The sequence below is a fragment of the Pseudochaenichthys georgianus genome, chromosome 3 (assembly GCF_902827115.2).
Source record: "Pseudochaenichthys georgianus chromosome 3, fPseGeo1.2, whole genome shotgun sequence".
Lineage (NCBI taxonomy): Eukaryota > Metazoa > Chordata > Actinopteri > Perciformes > Channichthyidae > Pseudochaenichthys > Pseudochaenichthys georgianus.
Window position 1 is genome coordinate 10,967,781 of NC_047505.1, and position 23,965 is coordinate 10,991,745.

The following is a 23,965-nucleotide window of genomic DNA, read 5'->3' on the forward strand; positions in this document are numbered from 1 at the left end:
ATTATTATATAGCCTAAGGTTATAAGCAGTACACTTTCAGGAAAGCAAATTGGTTTGCAGTCAGTACATCCCATATTATGGATGTTAAACATTCCTATAAATACAATTGTACGATACAAATAAACCAATATCTTTAATTTCGAGGAATATTTAATATTATTATCCTGATGACGTTTGTGATACCCGGAAATAAAGGCGGGGCTATCCCCTGTTTCTCTCCTCCTCCCTGCCAGACACAAACTCAGACAGAGGGACAACATGGATCCGAACACGACCATCCTGCGAGTCAAGAGGAAAAGGGGGACTGACCCCGCAGATGCGCTGCTGTTGGCATGTAAACGTATCCGACCGGAGACGTCTCAAAGCTCAGGCGAGACGGTACCGGAGCCGAATGAAGCCGAGGTGGAGAACTCTGTCTTCAAACTCGTGGCGACGGTGGCGACACAGGTGAGAGGCCCGCTGCTACTAGCTAACCTAGCGCTGCAGGCTAACGTCAACGCAGCTGCCGGGGAAACCGAATATAAACGTTAATAAGCGTGTCGGTATAAGCGTTCAGACATAGTACATTTATCTAATACAGGACAAATAATTAAAAAAAACTACAATGTTGGTACTTGCTGGAAAAACAACGCGCCTTGTATGCTATTTGTTGGTAGCATGATACACAGTTAAGGCAGCGCTTAGCATTAGCCTTACATCAGACTCAAATTACATTAGCCTCCTCAACCGTTAGCTCACTTTGTTGATGTTAAACGAAGTTGTGACGTATTTACAGGCCTCGAAAAATGACATGACATCAGTCGAAGCTGTCGTAGTAGAATAATAAATTTGAATACACAGTGTCAAACATATATCTCATCCATCACATAAGCTAAGTAACACAGGGCTGCCAACATTTGAGTTCAGTTTGGAGCGATTTTTTTTTGGTGAAGCGAAAAAAGAAACGTTCATGTGTACAAATATATTGCACATGTACAAACTAGGTTTTCCCATTAATGTACCGGGCGCTACAGTGGATTACGCACATACACAGACAGTGTACCCGCGACTCTTACAATGAAGGCTCGATAATCAGCTCTCACAGCATATACAATGGCATATAGGTGTAAGCAGAGGTGCTATTTTATAAGTGGGGCGGGTCCTTACCTCCGGGGGCATGCTCCCCCGGGAAGATTTCTTTTTTAAATATTGAAGTTAAATGCATCAACCTGGTTCATTTTGAGAGCAACATTTATTTAAGGATACATCTCTCAACACCCATATGAAACAGACCTGTACACAGATTTTCTTTTTCTTTATGGATATTTTACAACTCACTCACCTTTTAAACTGTATTCTTGTTTTACGGTCATATAGTATTTCATAACTGTTTTTCATTTATTCTCCTAAATGGTGACCAAACCGTTTTGAGACCCACTGAGATAACTAGACAAAAGTTAACCAGAGTCCCTTACCTCACTGAGCTGTAGTTATCTCTCAGTCTGACAGCAGAGAGCTCTCCCTCTCATTGTTTGAGAAACAGCTTCTAATATCCGTTAAGCTAACCAGGTGCTAACAACAACAATGCAAATGGTGAGTTTGGTAGAAATACACTGTATAATAGTAAAGCTATTGAAGATGATGCCATAGTTATTGAAGATGTTACATTATAAATATTCCCCAATATTATTCAAAAGCATTTCTTCCAAACTCTCTGCTGTAGTATGACCACCAGGAGACTATTGATGTGTGTAGTGAGTTTGGTAGCAATATACTGTAATGGTGATTGAATATTATTAGGGATGCTCCGATCGCCAATTTCGGGGCCGATCGCCGGAATCAGTATCGGCCGATACCGATCGCTGATCCGATCAAGTGGGCGGGGCCTAAATGAAAGATTTAAACATCACTTTAAATCTTCCATTTAAAGTGATGTTTAAAACTCAGTTAATGCTCATTCACTGGAGCTTCCACAAACAACAATCAACTTAATTATTACATTCAAATTATGTACATTATTCAAGTTTACATTCACTTTGGATAATAACACGGGAGAAATTAGCGGAAGCGCTCTCTTTTCCTCTCTCCCCTGACAGCCTGTCCGTATCTCATGCAGCTCACTGATCCAGTAATGAGTGACCCGACAATGAAAAATACATATATTTATAATAACTAGTTTAGCTTGTTCCAGAGGTAGATAAAATAGCTAAGTGTGTTAGGTCTAACTCTTACGGTACGTCCACACAGCAGCTTTTCGAAAAGCTTGGAGCTGGGCGTGTCTGAAAGCTTGGGGATTTTTTGCGACCAACAACCGAATCTCCCACCCCCGACATACAAAGCAGAAAACCCCGGGGATTTTATGCGAGCAATATATATATATATATATATATATATATATATATATATATATATATATATTAGTGCTGTCAAAATTATCGCGTTAACGGCGGTAATTAATTTTTTGAATTAATTGCGTTAAAATATTTAACGCATTTAACGCATGTGCAGAATGGCCCGCCCCATACGTGCCACCAGTGGCAGCGCCAGGGTATGAATGGGGTAGGCTACACTAGGGGTGTTGAAAATAATCGTTTGTACGATGCATTGCGATGCGGACGTGGACGATTCGGTCTCGATGCAGTGACGGAAGATAATCGGTTATAGAGTAGTAACGTTGCTTCCTGATTTTCCGGCCGCGGCTTTACTATAACGTTTTTTCTGTCACTTTAATATCAAATCGGTCGGTGACGCAGAGATCAGGGAACAGACGTGACAGCGGAGCAGCAACACGGAGCAGTCTGCTTTATCCACCAACACAAGAACACCAGTCCAGAACCGACAGCAGAAGGACCCGCTCTCAATCACTCCGTGTCAGAGACACAGGGTCCCTGTGTCTCTGAGCCGCAGCGACACGGAGTGTGACAGGGATTTATGTTTTTCAAAAATAATCGCGTTACAATCATGTCAGGTTTTTGGTGGATTTAATTAAGTCTTGGATTGCAAAGTATGAATGTCCTCTAGCAATTTTCAGACGATATATACGTGTGTAAAGTTTGTGAAGGCAGGAGGAAAAAAGCTTCCGCGATCACCGTCTCCTCTCCGTTCCTCCAAGCCCCGCCCCCTCCCTGAAAATAATGAGTGACATGCTGATAGTGACCCGATAGAAACTTTATTATTCACTTAATCACTGAGATATAATGAAGCTAATTTAATCTCATACATTCATGGGATTTATGTAACAGTAAGACAGAGAATGTAAGTGTGCACCCACATGCACTATTTTTGTTTGTATATGCTGTTGTAAATACTCCTGTTGTCTGCTGTGTTCAGACTCAAGTCCTGTGTGTGATGCCTCATTCAGGACATTCAGTGTCCTTTCTTAACAGAAGACTGTTGCTAGAAGCTGCAGCTAGACTGCAGAAGCATTAGCTTTTTGTTTTTGAGGATGGAACAACTTCACACACGGAGGCTAGACCTATACAATTCATTTATTTTGGTTTATAAATTAATGTCAAGACATTTATGTTATTGATTTCTGAAGCACTTTCTAAATAATAAAAAGAGTTCATATGTATTTACTGCATGTATGCATTGATGAAAAATAAGCCATGTGCAGTAATATAGAAAATTGAGGATGCAACGCATTGGTATGAATCGTGATGCACCGTGATGCACCGGGATATCGAACCGAATCGAATCGTTGACAGGATAATCGTAATCGAATCGTGAGACCAGTGAAGATGCACAGCCCTAGGCTACACCCATACCAAGAAATGTTTTAGCGCTACCATGAAAAATGATGTTAAAGTAAGCAAAATAAAGTCTGCCAACTCGCGCGGAGTAAATTGCACCGACAGCAGTTAGTAAGATTGATTTCAGTAGCCACGGTTTTGAAAACTTTTGTCACGTAGTGATCGTCTTCTCAATAGAACAGCTTTGATAACGGCGTGGTGTTGTTGCAGGAAGTCCCGACGGAGCATACTTTTGCTGTAGTACAGGGGTGCACATAACTGGTACGCAGGTTATGTGCCTAATCTGAAATGCGTACCGTCACTTGTGTCACAAAGCGCATTTGCGTACCGACGTACTTGTGAAGCTTTTCCGGAAGGCGGTTAGATCACCGGACGACAGAGTCGGTCTCCGTGTGCACAGACAGGGCTGCTGTTAACGTCGGTCTGTACAACGGACTTGTGCCAAAACTACGCCAACCGGCAGCGGAGGGAGACTCCCCCCCCCCCCCCCCCCCCCCTTCACTGGAGAACTGAGCTGATCACAACGTTCACACTCTGTGGTCACGAAGTACTCCACCCCTCTGTCGACTTTCCTGAAGTACTCCCCCGTTGATAGAATTCAACACGTAATGAATTAAGACCCCACGGTTTGATGATTGATAGGTGTGTGGTAGGGCTGTGCAATTAATCGTATTTTAATCGCGATTACGATTATGGCTTGCGACGATTATGAAAACAGCATAATTGACAAAATACGATTATTTTGCTGGGTGCGCTTTCGCCCCTCCCTAAAAGCCCACTCGGCCACGTGCGAGTGACATGTGTTGTGAGTGTTCAGCGCGAGCTAAAATGTCAGAACAAGAGCAGCAACTCGTTAAAAAGAAGGGTAAAACTATTTCCACTATTTGAAAGTACTTTGTCTTTACAATTAAACATTTTTTTAAAACCTTTATTTATCCAGGTAAAATCCCATTGAGATCAATGATCTCTTTTTCAAGGGAGACCTGGAGATACATTTCACATCGCTAAAGATATGTGCCCAGTTAGCACTGTTAGCAACCAGGGCTTTAAGCAACTTGTCAACACGTTGGACAAGCGTTACGCGATGCCGTCTCGGTATTATTTCAGCAGGTCTGCGCTGCCTGCACTATATGAATGCCGTGGGGAAGTTGAGAGAGATGTGGCTTCAGCTGACTACTTTGCGACCACAACGGACCTATGGTCTAGCCCAGGGGTGCCCAACCAGTCGATCGTGAGATGTGTCTAAAAATAGAACAACAATAATCTGTTTTATCGTTAATGTCCTGTAACATAATCTTCCTGTGCCAGAATAATGCACTTGAACGCATCAAAGCTTTGTGATTGGCCGGCGTCACCCCATGTGTCGGGGCGTGGCTGAGGGTCTTCAGTACAGGTGGCTTGTCACCTGCCTGCGCTCATCTCTGAAACCAGACCATGTCAACAGGCTGGTGTTTCTTGCAAAAAATCTTTAAGAGATGACATGAGCAGCCCTACCAGCATTTGCCATGGTGGCCTAAACATTTTTATTTGATCTTAAATTGTAGTTCAACATTTATTTCCTGTTACTTCTGGACCATGACGGTTGGCCAGCCTTCAACGTTTAACTGAGCGGAATATGTTGAATATGTTTTACCAAAATGTTGGCTATATGTTAAGGAGTTTTCAGTAGGTTGTGACAGTGCACTGCATCATATTTGATTTAATTTATTTTGGTCTAATTTATTTTTATTTATCATATTAATAATATATGTTTAGTATGGTTTTGGAAGTGCGCTCCAATATATTTGTTGATCTTGTTTATTGATAAAATATTATTTTGTTTTAAAGTTCAATAAATATATATATATATATATATATATATTAGGGGTGTAACGGTTCACAAACATTTCGGTTCGGTACGTACCTCGGTTTTTAGGTCACGGTTCGGTACGTTTTCGGTACAGCAGAAAAAATTATCACAAAACATAATATATATTTTTTTAATTATTATTAAACTGTGAATAATGTATTCACTCAAATAAATACAAAATATAATAAAATAAACATTAAGGTGCAGCATTTCGATGAACTGAAATAATCTGTATTGGAATTTTACTGTACTAGTACTCACAAAACATAAACTATTAGTTTTGGGTTTTTAATTATTATTAAACTGAATATTCACTCAAATAAATGCAAAATATAATAAAATAAACATTAAGGTGCAGCATTTCGATGAACTGAAATAATCTGTATTTGAACTTTACTGTACTAGTACCTAAGCAGCCAGCTTGACATTATGACTTGCTTGTCATTGTATTTTCATGTTTTTTTAAAGAAAAATGAACTTGTCCACATTGCTTGCCGAAAGGGCAGATCTGCTGGCACTAGCAATGTCTCCTGCTGTGGAGAACACCCTCTCGCTCGGGACAGAGGTAGCAGATACAGCCAGGTAGCGCTTTGCTAACATAGCAACATAAGGATATTTGCCGTTGGTAATAGCTTTGGCTCGGTCTGAAGTTTTTGCGAGTGGTGGAGGCTTAAATGCGAGCGGGAGTTGGGTTTGCACTTCAGTCTTTTGGTACCGGTGATATTCACGTTCGGGTGATGCCTTTTCAAATGAGTGTGCAAGTTTGATGTATTGCCAGCCGCGTAACCAATTTTAGTTGAACAATGCCGACCAACAGCTTTGGTTCGGTCCACCTGTCTCTGTCCGTCATCCTTGTACGTAACTGCGAAATCAAAATGTTCCCAAACCGGAGACTTCAATGATGCTGGAGGATTTTCGAGCTCAACTTTATCTGCGGTCGCCATTTCGACAGTTCCTCAAATTACTGACCACATTTGAACGCATCCCTCTGACCAGCTCGTCCAATGAAAGGACTTGCTCGCTCTATGACGCGTTGAACACAATGGGAGCAAATTACTCTGAATGCTGCGACGCAGCACCTGCGATTACTTCCAAGAAGTTGTTCACGTTCTCAATTTTTTACGTTTAACGTTATATTCGTTCGGTACACACGTGTACCGAACCGAAGGGCCCGTACCGAATAATTTCGGTACGTGTACCGTTACACCCCTAATAAATAAATAAATAAATAAATAAATAAATATATATATATATATAAACTCCCCAAACAGGCGAAAACCTACCAGTTTCACCCACTGTCTCTGCCACCTCCCTCCATGCCTGGTTCCTCCGGTTTGTATCCCGTTAATAGTTCTGGTCGTAAAGAACCGGGTGATTTGCTACCGTAATTTCTCGTTTGGAATATGAGGAAATGTCTGGTTCTCCCTGTGTGTGTGTTTCGTTCCGCTCACCGGTCCGACGGGCGGAGCTGCAGGATTTCTGCTTCACACACGTTGCATACCGCTATTTTACTGTCTTTTTCGGACACCTTAAAATAATGGCAGACCGGTGAAGCCATTTTGGCGAGCTTGTTTTGCCGCACACAGAGAAAAGTGTCATGTATTTTATGTCATGCGATCGGCTCTCGCGATCGGCATGTTTAGAGAGCACCGATCGATCGGTAGAGAGTGAGTATCGGCCGATCTCCATCAGTGTTGCACTTTGCAGACGGTCCCTGAGCACTCGTTTCATCTCCTGCGGCGGATAGAGACCAATGTAATGTGTTCAGCTCGGAGGACGGCGCGTATTGGCTTTTTTTGATCAAATGTGATTGTAGTTCGTTGTCAACCTTACCACGGTACTTAGGAGACGTCATTTGTATCTGAATAAAGTTTTGTTCATGAGTTATTGATCCGTGAAATCAGAATCTCCCAATATCGTTCCAACTTTACTGAACTAAGCCAGAAGACCGTCTCATTTCGTAGACCGCTCGGTTTGCTGTTCCTTCACTTTATTTTTATATACATTTATTTTGGACGAAAACTTAGCGTGAGGAAAGGCAAGTGTGGCGTGAGATATGGGTTAATTGCGTGACTCTCACACTCAATGCGTGAGGGTTGGCAGCCCTGAGTAACATTAGCTTAATTGGTAAACATATTTTGGTATATTACAAGGTCTGCAAGTATTACAAGTGAAATTAATTTCTGCTTTTTACTTGTATAGCAACATGCTAACTGGTCAGTGTAGTTCTGCTCACTGACATTTTGAGAAAGTGTGTGTTCTTGGTGGTGTAGTGAGGATTGAGTTTGGTGAAATGTGTTGATACCTGCCATTTCCTTAAACTTCTAGGCAGGAAAATCACATTTCTTTGTATTTCCGGGTTTAATATCTGTAAATTCTCACCTTTTGTCCTCTTCACCAGGATGCTCCAGTGCAGACACAGGTGCGACAGGCTTTGGCTCGGCCCCGCATGGCCCATGCTCTGCGGCCCTCTGCTGCCAGTACACAGCGGATACTGGGGGACCTGCGGAGCACAAAGTGGAGCACCCGGAGCGAGGAACGCTACAGGATACTCTCCAGCCACCGCACAGGGCTGCCGGCCCCAGCAGAGCAGCAAGCACCCCTGACAGAAGCTTCAGAGGGCGGAGAGGATTCTGGGAAAGAGCAGGACAAATGTCTGGGTCTTGGTGCCATCCAGGTGGTCGACCTCCTTCATGAGGATGACGAGAACCAGGACAAATCTTCAGGCAAGGTGAGTTGAACTGTATTTTAGCTGGCAACAAAGCTTAAAGTGGACCTATCATGCTATATTTGAAACGTATATTGTAGGGCCATACCTATAATATAAAACATGTCTGTGAATTTTTTTTTTTAAATACCAAACAGATCCTGCATTTTAGCCATGCCTCATTTCGATCTATTTGCTCTTTTCCAGCCCTGTTTTTGCAAGGGCTGATTCTGCTTTTGTGGCAGACTACAGCGCCACTTACAGGCCTGTCATATGTACTACAGCGCTTTCCAGCGGTCTCTCATTCCCCTGATAGGTGGAGAGTTGCCCATATAGGGGGAGCACCCCTTTTCTGACATCAGAACAATTCAAATAATAATCAGCCACGTTGCAGCCCCGTTTTTAGAGATTTGGGTATGGAGGAAAAGAGAGGGTTGTGTTTTCTGACACTTGGTGAGTTCCCTGACACACCGGGGACACATATTCATGGATACAAGAGTGCATTTTGCATGATAGGTCCCCTTTAAATAAATAATTAAACACAAAAGAAAACCTCTGACATTACTATATATATATATATATATTAGTGCTGTCAAAATTATCGCTTTAACGGCGGTAATTAATTTTTTGAATTAATTGCGTTGCATATTTAACGCATGTGCAGAATGGCCCGCCCCATACGTGCCACCAGTGGCAGCGCCAGGGTATGGCTGGGGTAGGCTACACCCATACCAAGAAATGGCTTAGCCCCACCATGAAAAATGATGTTAAAGTAAGCAAAATAAAGTCTGCCAACTCGCGCGGAGTAAATTGCACAGACAGCAGTTAGTAAGATTGATTTCAGTAGCCACGGTTTTGAAAACTTTTGTCACGTAGTGATCGTCTTCTCAATAGAACATCTTTGATAATGTCTTCTGGCCAATCAGAATCAAGATAACGGCGTGGTGTTGTTGCAGGAAGTCCCGACGGAGAATACTTTTGCTGTAGTACAGGGCAGAGCCATATAATAGTAATAATATGGCTCTGGTACAGGGGTGCACATAACTAACTGGTACGCAGGTTATGTGCGTAATCTGAAATGCGTAGCGTCACTTGTGTCACAAAGCGCATTTGCGTACCGACGTACTTGTGAAGCTTTTCCAGAAGGCGGTTAGATCACCAGACGACAGAGTCGGTCTCCGTGTGCACAGACAGGGCTGCTGTTAACGTCGGTCTGTACAACGGAATTGTGCCAAAACTACGCCAACCGGCTGCGGAGGGAGACTCCCCTCTTCACTGGAGAACTGCGCTAAAACAGCTGATCACAGCGTTCACACTCTGTGGTCACGAAGTACTCCACTAGCCGCCCCCCCCCTGTCGACTTTCCTGAAGTACTCCCCCGTTGATAGAAATCAACACGTAATGAATTAAGACCCCACGGTTTGATGATTGATAGGTGTGTGGGCTGTCTTTCATTTTGACACGCAGAAAAATGTTATAATAAACATAGATACTGTATGTTAAATGGATATATCCGCCTTCTTTCATTTATCTTTCCATTCCCACAATATACATAAATAAATGGCATATTTTGGACATAGTTCGAATAGTGATTAATCATGATTAATTAATTTTTAAGCTGTGATTAATCTGATTAAAAATTGTAATCGTTTGACAGCCCTAATATATATATATATATATATATATATATATATATATATATATATATATTCACACTAGGGCTGTCCTCAAATGTTGGTTTTTTTCAAGAAACTGTGTCTCAGCGTCCAAAAGCTGATGCCTGGAAACCACTTTTAAAAGTTAGCGTTGAGCCCCGGCTATATAGCTGAGATTCCACAGCTATGGGTACGTGCTCATGTGAGGCCATTGGGCCCAATGAATTGAATCATAATTCAACATGCCAGCACTTGAATATACCTCACTGAAATAAATAAGTCCTAAGAGTTGTAAAAGGTGCAAAATAGCCGAATCAATCTTCCCTCCATTATACTCCATTTTATGAATGTCAATAAGCCAGGATAAGATGCCCATCAACAGTGAAAGTTCATAACAAAAATCTTCAATACATTTTCAAAGTCAATTTCTTAAACCAGAATAAACGGTAAATATTTAGCAACTTATTAAATGAAATACTGTTTGAGGATCAAGAATAGATGTGTGTTTCTGTGACACATGGTAACAAGAAAATCCTTCAATTGCATAAAGTACTAACTGCCTTCGTTCATCTGTTAGTTTATCCTTCAAATAATTAGTTGCCGATGCTAACATTGCCGACCTGTGTAGTGACTTATGTTGTCTCTTTGTATTTCTAAAGAGCCTGTCCTCAGACCCAGAGGCCATCCTGTGTAACAACACCAAGATGCTGCGGGAGCGCCTGAGCATCGCTGGAGATAAAGTGGGGGGGGATCACCGCGAGCAGGAGGACGACTACGTGTACGACCTGTACTACCAGGAAACGGTGACGGCAGGGTGGATCCAGGACATCCTGTCCGTCAGGGCCTACGCCGACGAGGGAGAACTGGTGTGTGTGGATGGATGGACGGACAGATGAATGAGTGCTGAACTCGCAGTGAGTGAATGAAGACATGGGTGAAGTAGAGAGTAGACACGGTGAGGCTTCACACCTGCTATCAAACTGTTATGTGGAGAATCAGGAGGGTCAGCTGACCGTCTCTGCCTACCCTGCAGTCCGCTCACATGCAACTTGCTCTATCAAAACCAGTCACATGCTTCCTAACATCATACATTGAAGGTAATGAGCTGACACCTCTCCAAAGTGACTTGCAAACACTTTAAAGCTGTACAGCCTCTAAGAGCCATTTGGGGTTACGTATCTAGCCCAAGGACACTTCATGGTGGCAGCTGGGGTTGAACCTGTGATCTGATTGCTATGACCGGAAAAGATGATTTACTTAAGAAAATATTTGTACATTTAGTTTTTGTTTTCCAAAATCCAAGCAAAGTATGTCTCATAATCTGATCTGAACAAACCACTGAGGAGAAAGGCCTTGACATGATTAACCAGAGCTTTTGAAAGAGTGGGCTCCAGGCTGAGAACTTCCCTCTAAACATGACCACAGTTTGTTTAGTTATGAGGCCGTCCCTTTCCATTATGTTAAAGTCTTATTGTTCACATCCATTATATTGATCTAGTTTGTTTGTTGTTTACTGAAATGATTGAAGGCCGCTAAGAAGAAAGTTGGTGGGCTGCAAACATATTTTCATTGTCTGATAATGTCGACAGTTAAATATTCTCGTTTAAAATCGACCAACAAAAATCTATTTCTCGGGATGAGTGCTTTTGATAGGGCGGGTCACATGTTTGCTGCAGCCAAATGCTACTGTCGGCCAGTCTGTACCACGTGCTGTCTCATAAGGGACCAGCATGTGGCAGAAACTGCCTTCAGAAAGAAGCATGCTCAACTGTAGGTGACAAGACCTGCATTCTCATTTGGCCCAAAACATTAGCAGGATTGTTTTTATAAAAGTTTCTTTACATTTCTTAGAATATTAATTACAAAGAGACCATCCAAAATTGTTAATTTAGTTAAATGGCTAATTCAATTAATTTATCTTTTTAATGTTATTATTATTACACATTTTGGACAATATAACCAAAAGTGAGAGCATTGTCTTGCTTAATTAGTTTAAAATATTTAAGTCCATATTATTATTATTATTATTATTATTATTATTATTATTACACACACTTTGGTAAGGAGAAAGAAGCCAATAGTGAATAGACTTTGTATAAACTGCTTGTTGTTATCGCAGGTTCCTGACCAAGTGGTGCATGAAGAGGAGGTGTTTGAAGATGAGGATGATGAGAACGAGGAAGGCAACTGGAGGAACGACTACCCCGATGAGGGCAGTGACGCAGACAGCGACCGGGAGGAGCGCTATGGCGGTACGGAGTTCTGCAGTCATTAATGTGTCGGTTATCACGGGCTCTTTCTTAACGCTTCATGGCCAAAGCCCTCATTTCCTTTTTCAAAATGGTCGTCTGACCTGGTATCAAAGTAAATCAACATCACAGTGAGAGGACACCACAAGTCATTGTTCTGTAACTTTAGTGAATTAGTACATGTTTTTTTTTCTGTAGAATTCCCAGTGATAAGAAACGACTGCCCCACACCAGCGTTTAGGAGTCCTTTTCTCTTGTTTTATTTGTGAAGATAATGTCGATGAGGCCCTGTTGAATTGTTCCTGTTGAAAAAGATTGTGTCTGGTTACACTCTGAGCTTTTAGTTTGAAAATCCCCTCCCTTGTTAACTCAGCTGTGCAGTTACTTATCAAAGATATGTGCCGACCTTTGTTGGTTTAGCTTGACCTTTGAAACCCAAGTGGTGCGGCTCGTTACATCCGATCCTTGTCTCATGTGTGCAGGTTACGCGGAGGATGAGCACTCGTACAGCCGGAGGAGCTGGGGGCTCTACCAGAGGGAGGTGGCGCAGGAGCTGCGGGGTGAAGATGACAACGAGGATGATGATGGAGATAAATATAATTCCGATTGATCTAACCCGCACCCGTCTGTGGATCTTCCCAACGCCCTCTCCACAAATATCACCAAACTCCAGACCTCTTGAGTTGAGAGGGGGGGGCGAACACACTTTAAAGGAACCAGGACACAGGTATTAACGTGTAGCATTACTTGTGTAGCACCAACCAGGTTTCAATTGGCTGGAAACCTCCTCATAACTTAACAAAAAGTACATTTCATATGCAAATGCCAAAAAGCTCCCACAATGGAGTCATTCAGATCTATACATATATCAAGTATTCTTCCCCCCCTCTCCGACAGAGGGTGGAGCAGTGTGCGTTATTTCCTGGAGGATCCAGAGTGTCTTTCTTTTTTTTAACTGGTGGAGTGAACTTGTGTGTGGGTGTTTGTCCAATGTGGATGTGTGTTAAACTGTTGCACATTAGTGTGATATGCCTTGTATGCTTTGTGCTGTTAACACTGTGTAAGTGAGGCGTGACGGGCCGCGCGTGGTTGCAGTTTAGGGTGCAGCGTTTTGTGCATGGTAGTGTGTGTGTGTGTGTGTGTGTGTAGGTATAACTGTGTTAGAATTTTCTGCATAATGTGAAAGCGTGACGCATATGTTTTGTTGTGGGTGTGTGAGATGGTTCAGAAATTCCCCCTTGAAGCTCAGATTGCTTGGATGCTTGTTGAATTTAATTTTTTTGTAAATATGTAGATGTGTATAAAAAGAAAGCTTTGAAATAAACTTTAAACATCTCAGTGTACATTTTTCCTACATGAAAAAAAAACACACTTCAAACCTTTTTAAAAGATCAAAATCCAAAGAAAGTATGCAATCCGATAATCTGCTACATTTTGTTTCAATAAAATGACATTTTCCCAGCATGCTCAGCGTGGAGGTGCTGATCCGAGCGGTTTGGTCTCAGGCACATTCCCAAACCGCCCCCTACACACTACCCCTCCGTTTGCGCGTTCACGCGGAGGGTCCGCCATATTGAGGGCTGTTCCAAAGCAACGAGTGTGGAGCGGTGTGGAGGGGGAGTGGTCTATCAAGCCCTCAAACAGCGAGTCTGCAGCGGTGCTGACTTGAGACCGGAGTCACGCTGTGTGTGTCCGTCAGGAAACACGCTGTTTACAAGTAGTTCCAGCAAACATCTACTAATAAATTGCGATGTTAAAAACCTCATGATAACCGCATATGTTTTTAACTTAGGATCAAACCTGTGTTTAGTCTAGAAAAAGGTAAATGTGTGCATTTTATTATAAAGTTGTGTATATTTACAGACCGTTGCAAAAACTAAGAAGCTTATAAACAACAGGTTTAAAACTAAAAGAGCTTTGAAGCACAATGAAAAATGTTTGGAGTTTTATTTGAGTTATTCATTTAAACTTTTTGTCAAAGAGATGCTGATTTGAAACCGTTGTTACATACAGTTACGGCACTTCCTGTTTGTGCCGGAGAGGGGAGGCCGTCCCAAAGCTTGCTGCTGTACTTACTCCCTCCATCTGACAGGAGGGAGCTTCGTTGAGCTGCGAGTGTGGCTACAGACGGACTTCACTCCATCACGGAGGGGTAGGGTCGAGGGAGTGGTTTGGGATTGGGCCTCACTTTCCTGATGCAGAGATGCTGTTTTCGTTTTTAGAACCAATTTATATTTACTTAAAGGTGAGGTATGTAATTGATTTCAGAAACAGTTTTTGTTATTTTCAATGGAATGCTCTTAACAACCCGATAGCCATGAATACATTTTTAAAAATTCATCTGTGGAAGCCGTAGTACTGTAAAAAGCACGACCAATCATCTGAGCCGGCCCGGCTAAAATAACGATGGCCTACCTGCTTGTCAGCCTTCCATCTGTGCACAAACTCATCTCGTGCCCTCATTGGTCATGTGCGCGTTCGTGTGTGTTGGAGAGGGGCTCTATAAGGAAGTGGCAGATTGTTTTCAAATTCTTGCGCACTCGAGCTAGTTTCTCCAAAATTGCATACCCCACTTTTAAGTATTTCACTTATAGATCATTGTGAGGTACTTGAGTATTTCCATTCCATATTGTACTCTTTATACAAGGCATTTATTTGACATCATTAGTTACTCTTCAGATTATACAAATCCATTTATTATTGAGCCACCTAGCAGTACCTACGGTCTTTAAAATGAGCTGCAGCATTAAAATATCTATCGTTTCAAGATTATTTTAAAGCTAATACCTTTGTAACGTTACTGTGAAAGCAGGACTTTTACTTTTAGCATTTTATCTTTTCTGTATAGTATTTGCTGTGAATGCAGCTGTAAAGGCGTTGAATATCGCTATACAAAAAAGGTCATGTATAATGTTTATCAGGCTTGAGAGTAACATGTGATCATGTTCTCATCCAAACTTTAAGGAAGGCTTAGTCAAATGTGAGAGTAAGCTGCAGATAAACATGTTATGTAATTTAATGAAAATCAACGCTTCACCTCACTTAAAAGGGTTACCTCACCAATAATATATAACGTATTCCTCATGCAGTATCAACACTCATTCCTCTTCACTGTCATATTCTTTTTATTTGCTTTATTTTATGTTTCTTGACCACTGTTTATAATTGTTATAATACTGTTTAAAAGTACAAACATCCTATATGAGCGTTTGGCCACAGCAGTAATTGTATTTGTCTCTGATGATAAAGTACCATCTGTTTATCAATGGCAAATCTGAATAGCTAAAATGTGCTGTGCAGATATTAAAATATTGTATTAGGCTCTGACCGCCTGCAGAGGGCAGAAGTGTGTCTTCATAAGTAAATAAATACTAATCTTCTGTCGGTCTTAAATTATCATAAAATATGAATGGATTCTTGAGGAGACATCGTGCTATGTAATTTCTCCCTTGATTGTCCTAGACAGGGAAATTATTCATTAGATTTTTTTTTTTAAAACAGGATAAACAAAGGGGGAGTTCTTCCTGCCTTTCAGTGAAAAAATGACTTCCGGGAAACGGGACGCGTTTCATTCTATCTGCAAGCAATTTCACTAGGGCTGCAGTCGGATAGTTTAAAAATCAGCTCCTAAGTTCTAACCCTATCGTCTATTCCTTGACCTCTGAGTGAAACGTCACGGGGTTAAGGGATAGTGGATAGGAGAATTCAAAAGGACTTAGGAGAAGAGACTGCGGTACTTTAGAAAATCCGAATGCACTTTCACTATCCGACGTGTTTATGATGCGCCAGCGGACGTCATTGTGTGCGTCTGCTGCTGTGGGGAAACCACAGTTTTCTATACAGCGGACTACAACATGGATGTTTAATAAGAACGAGGGACTACTGTGAACTCATCTAGAGACTCTGCACCGTGCTCTGATGCTGCTGCTTTGCTTTATGAACGGGGACAACAGAGAAACATATTCTTCATGACCAAAAGTTGGAATTGAAATACAAAAGGAAAGTGAAACTTCTGCTCGTCCCCCTCTCCCTCCGGTCCACATTAATACAAATGATCCCAATAGGCCTACGTATGATTGTATGAACTAAAGATCTTAAAATCAATACAGATGTATTTATTATAAACGTTAGTCCTTAACATCTATCACTGTGTATATCACCATTCAAACATCTTTTAAAAGTTGAACAAACCCCACACAGCTCAGTAAAGACTGAAATGTTGACTTTATTTGATAACTTCAGTGAAAACTAACGTTCATATTTCTCTTTTTGATTATAATACTGATGAACGTTCAAAACAAAGCACTTTGGCAACTTACCACCTATGTTTTAAAATGCTTAATACGCACCGTAACTTTCATGATATCATTTCTCGGTCATAATCGGTTGTTTCCGTGAACGGCCGACTGTTGAGTGACGGCAAATGCTGCGGCTGCAATGCATTGTGGGGCAGCATTTTCGCTTCTCCTGTCGGTTAGGGAGGTCCAGTGGTTCCTAAGCTAAAGGAGGTTATAAAGGAAGTTTGAAACCTCCTTTCCTATCATTCTCTCTAGAGAATTCGAACGGCACTTATCATGGCTGCCACTGAGGGACTTCCGGGTCATTTCACTCCTTTAGGAAGGTTCCTAAGCTAAATGGACTATTCGACTTCAGCCTAGGCTTGTTTGAGACAAGCAAGACCTGCGCAGACCTGCGCAGTTGCGATCAACGTCTTGCTTGTGCGTTGCATGATGGTTAGTCATTTTTGTCCAACTTGCTCTGGAGGCTCGCCCACATGAGACTTTGAAATCTCGCGGGACAAAGACGCCCGCAGCCTTGAGAGCGAGGCGAGGCGAGGCGAGTTGGCGCAGTTGCTCTCCACGAGCTGCAGAAGCGAAATGCTTGATGGGAAACGGCTCGCTGGTATCTCGAGATGAGCGCTCATTGGTGGTTTTTACCACGTGCTGCTGATGAAACTCTCCAATTGGCTGGCAAAAGTTTGTTGTTTTGTGTCAGTTTTACGTCGCCACATCCATTCCCATTTGTCATCATTGTTCCACAATGTTTATCATCATGAAATTAATATCTATATATTTTATACTATACTGCTTACCGTTTTCATACTTTATATATTTTAGCATATTCATACACACTGTTCATACTGCTCACAGGCTGATATCTAGTGTATTCATACCCCACTGTTTATTCATCATTCAATTCATTCTATATGTCATTCTGTAGATTGTGTACATTACTTTCCACTTCACTGCTTGTTGCACCTGGTTAGAAGCTAAACTGCATTTCGTTGTCTCAGTACCTGTAATATGTGCAATAACAATAAAGTTGAATCTAATCTTGAGCAGGAACAAATGTATTTACTTAGTACATATCTGACATTAACGATTAAACACATTTGTGCATTCTTTATAAATGCTAACCGAGTCAAGCCGACTCCGGAGGTGGCGGGATGCACCTTAAAGTTGTTTGCAATCCGCCAAAAAACCGAGAGAAGAAGAAGAAGATGAAGAAGCCGTCTCCGAGCTGTCCGACTTCAGGCGAGCTTTTTGAGACCTCCGCCGGCTGCGATCGGCTACTCTCGTCTACTTTCGAGGCGAGCCGCAATGTGTCTCAAACAAGCCTAGTATGTTTTGCTGCTGCTTTGGCCCGAGCTCCGCCTTTGTTCAGGTGTTTCTGATCTGCACTAATTACTCATATAAAAGAAAGGCTGGAGGAGAAGTAGATATTTCTGTCATATGAAATGACTCTTTTTATGTCTTCATGGCCTAAGCTCTAAGCGGTTGACCAATCACAACCAATCTGTTTCAGACAGAGGGTGAAAAGAGGCGCTGCAGCACAGGCAGTGTGACACAAAATAAAGAGCTTTTTGAACATTAAAGCATGGAGACACAGGGCCGCCCCTCCCTACAGGCCAATCACGCAGGCTGCATGGGGCCCCGCCTTGCGCAGGGGGCCCCGCCTTGCGCAGGGGGCCCCGCCCAGAGGGCCTCAGCTGCTGTGTGCAGTTCTCCGCTCAGTTCTCCGTGCACCCCCCGCGAGAGTGGAGTGAGAGGTGACAAGGGGAGCACGTCTGTAACCCGACACCGTTGCAATGAATCCACATCTGACCAATCACGGCTTTGATACGGCCACTAGTGCAGGTGAAGAGATGTCGGTGAAAAGACAGTTTCAGTCCGGAGCAAAAAACAAAACATGAAGAAACTAGAGCATCACTCGAAGGTGGGTTATTGTATGAGTCAAATGTACAACTTGCGAAAAGTCAAATTGCCAATTGCCATATTATTAAAACATCAGCTGCAATTCACGACATGAAGAAGGCAGTCTCTGCAGAGCATACAGGCTATGGAGATGCAGTTATTTCCAGCATTCTTTATTTACCATTCATTCAAGTATGTGATGTCTTTTATCTGCTAATGTACAGGAGGAAGAGTGATACACTGTCTGTCTAGTTGGCTTACATAACAGTTAAAGTTTACAGCCTAAAAAACATGGAGCATTTTTTCCCCTTTTATTCATTTCATTTCATTTCAAACCTTTATTTATACAGATAAAATCCCATTGAGATCATTGATCTCTTTTCCAAGGGAGACCTGCTCAGTTTTATGTCAATTTGCACATTTCATGGTGATGCTCAGCCTCTCCCCTTAACTCCTAACAGTCATCATCATGTCAACCACAACACAGAGAAATACTGATAGCAATGTGTGTGTCGTTGTTGATACATTGCTGACAGAGGGAACTAGAATACAGATTTAAGAAATATCAGTTTTGAGCATGTCATAAGCATGTTTTATCTTGACTATATTACAACTAATAAAATAATATAGTATTTATATTATTGAATTGATTATGATTATTATTATTAGTAGAAGTAATTTATTTGCATTAATTATATTGTAATATTTTTTAGGCTAGTATTTGGCAGGAAATGCAGACGTAGTCACCTGTAAACGCATACTGAACGACATACATGCACATTTACCATTTACCTCACTGTATAAAAAAGTAACTGTGTTGATAATAATAATAAACAGGAATTATATTTGCAAAGTAGCCTACTTTGTTTCCAACCTTTTTTTTTTCACTCTTTGGGGGGGGGGGGCGGGGGCTCATCTCACAATGTCGCTTGGGGCCCCAAGTTGGCCAGGGGCGGCCCTGTGGGGAGATGTCACAGTAGAGACACAAAAGACAAATATGAACCTGAAATTGAGCAGAATATGATAACTTGAATTTAATGTTAATAGCATCACTTGTCCTTGTTTACATGCTTGCTATGGGCTAAGGTAAGCTAAGCAGTCAACCATACCAGGACCAGTACTGGTATAAACAGAACCTCCCCTGTTCCATATGATAATTTATATTATTATTATTATTATACAGCATACGCAGCTCTGGGTCTGAGATGAGTCCGTTTCCAGACAATCTGAACATATTCCAGTTGCTTCAACACTTCAGAACACATGTCTCTGGCTGCAGGCTTTCTTCATCCTTAAGAATGTGTTTTATTTCTACATTTTAGTTCTACAACTCATATTGATCATGATTGCACCTTGATCTCATTTTTATTAAAAACAGCTGCATGCTCTTTCTGCTGAAGGGAAAGTGAGCACAACTCTAAAGCTGGGTAGTGCAAGTTCATATCAGCTGAAATATATTTAAATATTCTGTGGAGCAAAACGCTAAATAAAAGAAATGTAGCCTAGCATAAACATTTAGCTACGCCAACTTCAGTGTGCTGTAATATTTACATTTGAACTGAGCTGTAGATATCATATGATGAAGGAAAATATATAAAGCTCATACCAGCATATGAGATGTTATCGAGAGTAAAACTAATTTCATCAAAGTATCAGTTATAACTTTATAATGCAGTTTGTACATGTTAAATACAATTCATGTTTATTACAGAATATTTATAGATATTCTACAACTGAAGAGCTTCATCCAAAATGCGACATCCGACATTTGTATAAAAGTTAACCACACTGTACAAATTGAAGTCGTTTGAGTTCTTTATTAACGATTGTAGGCCAATTCATGGTTTAGAGTGATGGAGAACAAAATGTGGGGGGGGGGGGCCTCATCCGTGCATCTGACAGGTGCGGCAGCAGAATTGACGGTACAGCTTCTTCTCACAGAGACGGTTGGACTGGACCATTTGACAGAACACCTCGTCAGCTGACACACAAGCAGACAATCAGGTTCAATATATAACTAAAATATATAATACCATATAATACCTAAACTTCACTATCTGGTCCCTGTTTCTATCAAGTTGGTGTAAACATAGTTTACTTAGCTTATATCTGCTAAGTGTTGCATGTTTCCTTTTTATTAAGAAAATATAATCCACCTCCTTTTAAAAAAAAATGAAAACATGTACTGTACTGTACTGCCAGTAGTAGCATTAGAGGACCTGACAATATGAATGATTCAGACTAAGTTGCGTCATCCGAGGGTCAGCGGTTCCATCCCCAGTCCCTGCAGTCAACATGTTGAAGTGTGGGTAAAACATACTGTACCCCAAATTGCTCCCATAGGCACGTCTATGATATTAAAGTGTTGGTAAGTCACACCAACCCAGTCTCACGGCATTTCGTGTTCACCAACACGATTTTTAATCTATTGATTCGTGTTCACCAACATGATTTGCCCCTTCTTTTCGTGTTGCACAGCACGATTTTAAAAGCAATGTATTTCTACTGGTAATGTGTTTCGTGCCTGCAGGCTGCAGCACGTCTTTTTCTCCGGTCGGGTCGTGGAAGACCGGAAGCTGTGTGGTTCATAAAAACATGTTCTTACTCAATATCAAGCCACAATTATTGCTTTTATTTTAAATCGTATAATTTCGGACTTTTGTTGTCGTCTGTGAGGAAAATAAATGGGGCTCAGAGCCTCAGGATACTGAAATCTGTATTTTTAAATCTTTTTTTCCTTCTAATTTGTTATTCTTTTCTAAATAACACACTGTTATTTACTCACCAATAACACACAATTATCCTTGCTTTTATTTATTGGTTTAATTCCATAATCTCGGGCTTTTTTGGCGTCCGTCAGGAACTGAATTTCAAAATAAATATAACCGGAAACAGACTTAGGCATTTCGAGCGATGACCCAAGATCCTCAGCTATGGTTTTAAGCTCGCTGATTGGATGTGTTAGCCGCAATGCATGCTGGGATTTGGTGTTTATATTATATGAAATCCGGAAAACATTTTAAAAGTATAAAATAATACTTAATTCCGAGTGCTCTTGCTTTTGTCTTTGAAAGTCATCACATAACGGCATTGTAATACACGGTTCGGCTGCATTACATACTACAGATCTGCCGTAGTTATTTATTTAGAGAGCCCTGATGAGAAGACCTTTGGAAAAACTGGAAGAAATGCCGCCGAAACTGAATACTTGACGTGGATCATAAATATATCAACAATTAAACAACATCTTCAATTTCTCTTCACACAATACGTGTCCTTGCAGTATCAACACTAATTCGGCTGACTTTTACATTTGATCTAATTCATAGATAGGTTATATTTACACCATAACGGTGCACAGCTGATAGAAAAGGACTGTAGTTTTTAAAGATATTACTGATTTTCTTTGAATGTAAGAATGTAAATACTGAGTCTGAAATAGTATAGCAATATGCTGTAAAATGATGTGAAAGCATGCATAAAACTATACATCTTCAGATGTTGTACATACACACTAATAATACAAAGTTATTATGGCTGTGTGCACCTTGTGTGCACCTCCTAGTGGTTAAAGCACGTTATTGAATTATTGTACAGAGTACATACTTTCATAGGGGGAAAGTATAAATATAGAAATATAGAATATAAAAAATCAAGAAGATACTATAAGTGATCTCTACAATAAAACAGTTTAGTGCAGGATGTACAGATATTAATAGGAGGAGGTGCAAAACAGAAAAACGGATTAACCTTTATTTAAACATTAAATATTAAATATTAAGCCTGACAAAGTAATTAACGTCTAATATATTGCTTTCCTGCAATGTTAACTATGTTGAAGCACTTATTTTAACTGATATTATACACATTAATTATACTCTTATGTATGTAGATAGAATAAGAAATGTGCAGAATATGACAGTTTAATGGTGGAGGTACACACATATTGATAGATGTCTTGTAATGCACTGTTGAGGAACCTGTGACCCAAGTTTTTCATTCATTGCATAACTACACCGTAGTTGTGTATGATATGTCAATAAACCTTTGAAAATCTTGAAAGGGATGTGCAAAATAGCCATAATATACAGTCTTTAATTAACTATTAGTAGAGAATAACGAGTAATGAATATACTTTATGACTCGTTTCCATTCATGTCAATTGCAGATACATGTTTAGTCTTCTCAAGCACCAACTATCAAATATCTCTCCTGATTGTTGGCACTTGACAATCACCTTCCCTGCATTTTACTCAGGTGTAACTAAAGTCTGATTTAAGGGTTGTTTATATTTCACATAATTAATCAGAATCTGCAAAGTAACTCAAATAAATGCAGTGGAGTAAAAATACCAGGTTAACCTCTGAATTGTAGTGGAGTAGAATTACAAAGTAGCAATGAGCTGTCATGTGGGTATATATTAATGCTGCGCATTATGGACAGCGATTTTCACCCATTTATTAATTATATGTTTTACATTTGATAACACCAATGTGTTTACTAATGGCAACTTCTAATTGTGGGAAAAACGAAAACGTTCAGTAGAGACGTCCCATAGAACATTTTGTGAAACACAATAGCCAGCATGTGTAGTTCTGGGGGGGTGTTCGATTCCAGTTTTGGATAGTCTGGCGTGGTTTCGTTCCATTTCACACAGCTGTTTGACGCTCTGCGTAACCTTACGGGAACTGTAGTCCTAAACGATAGCTGGGGATTATGGGTAGTGTAGTGTCTTCGGCCATCCTAAACTCAGAAATGTTGACAATCGCAATGATGCTCGAAATGTCCCTTACAGGCCTACGTCTGTTTCCGGTTATTTTTTATTTTGAAATTCAGTTCCTGACGGACACCAAAAAAGCCCGAGATTATGGAATTAAACCAATAAATAAAAGCAAGGATAATTGTGTGTTATTGGTGAGTAAATAACAGTGTGTTATTTTGAAAAGAATAACAAATTAGAAGGAAAAAATATTTAAAAATACAGATTTCAGTATCCTGAGGCTCTGAGCCCCATTTATTTTCCTCACAGACGGCAACAAAAGTCCGAAATTATACGATTTAAAATACAAGCAATAATTGTGGCTTGATATTGAGTAAGAACACGTTTTTATGAACCACACAGCTTCCGGTCTTCCACGACCCGACCGGAGAAAAAGACGTGCTGCAGCCTGCAGGCACGAAACACGTTACCAGTAGAAATACATTGCTTTTAAAATCGTGCTGTGCAACACGAAAAAAAGGGGCAAATCGTGTTGGTGAACACGAATCAATAGATTAAAAATCGTGTTGGTGAACACGAAATGCCGTGAGACTGGGTTGGTCACACACCAGGGTGAATTATCATTATCCCTCGACACACTATCATGGGGCAAACCTAGAAGTTATTTGGCCCCAACATCTCATTTGGTACTCACCATTATTACAGGAAGCATCCACAACACAGGTCCTGCTAACCAGACGGTACCCCTCTTTGCATTTGGTGCATGTTGTTCTGGGGCCACTGCAGCTCAGGCAGTTTTCCTCACACCTTTAGAGAAAAATCCATATAAAGCCAGTAGTTAAGAACTAAAATCATCATAT

General features: G+C 40.9%; 2 protein-coding genes across 3 annotated transcripts in view; one reads left to right on the forward strand and one right to left on the reverse strand.

Moving 5' to 3' along the window:
* Positions 1-220: 220 nt before the first annotated feature.
* slc7a6os (solute carrier family 7 member 6 opposite strand) lies at positions 221-13,534 on the forward strand. The gene is made up of 5 exons (XM_034112540.2): positions 221-447; positions 7,982-8,311; positions 10,602-10,808; positions 12,062-12,194; positions 12,674-13,534. Exons 1-5 carry the CDS (start codon positions 259-261, stop codon positions 12,799-12,801), a joined length of 987 nt encoding a protein of 328 aa, XP_033968431.1. The 5' UTR covers positions 221-258; the 3' UTR covers positions 12,802-13,534.
* A 6,668-nt stretch (positions 13,535-20,202) lies between these two features.
* Positions 20,203-23,965, reverse strand: part of pcsk6 (proprotein convertase subtilisin/kexin type 6) — a 38,339-nt gene continuing 34,576 nt past the window's right edge. The window contains exons 20-21 of one of the 2 annotated variants that reach the window (XM_034106609.2): positions 23,800-23,912; positions 20,203-20,366 (exon numbers count right to left, since the gene is read on the reverse strand). In XM_034106609.2, coding sequence (XP_033962500.1) covers positions 20,269-20,366; positions 23,800-23,912 — 211 coding nt within the window. In that variant the 3' untranslated portion in view covers positions 20,203-20,268. Of the gene's footprint in view, positions 20,367-20,433; positions 20,670-23,799; positions 23,913-23,965 lie in introns of those variants that run through there. The other variant, XM_034106618.2, reaches the window with a different exon arrangement.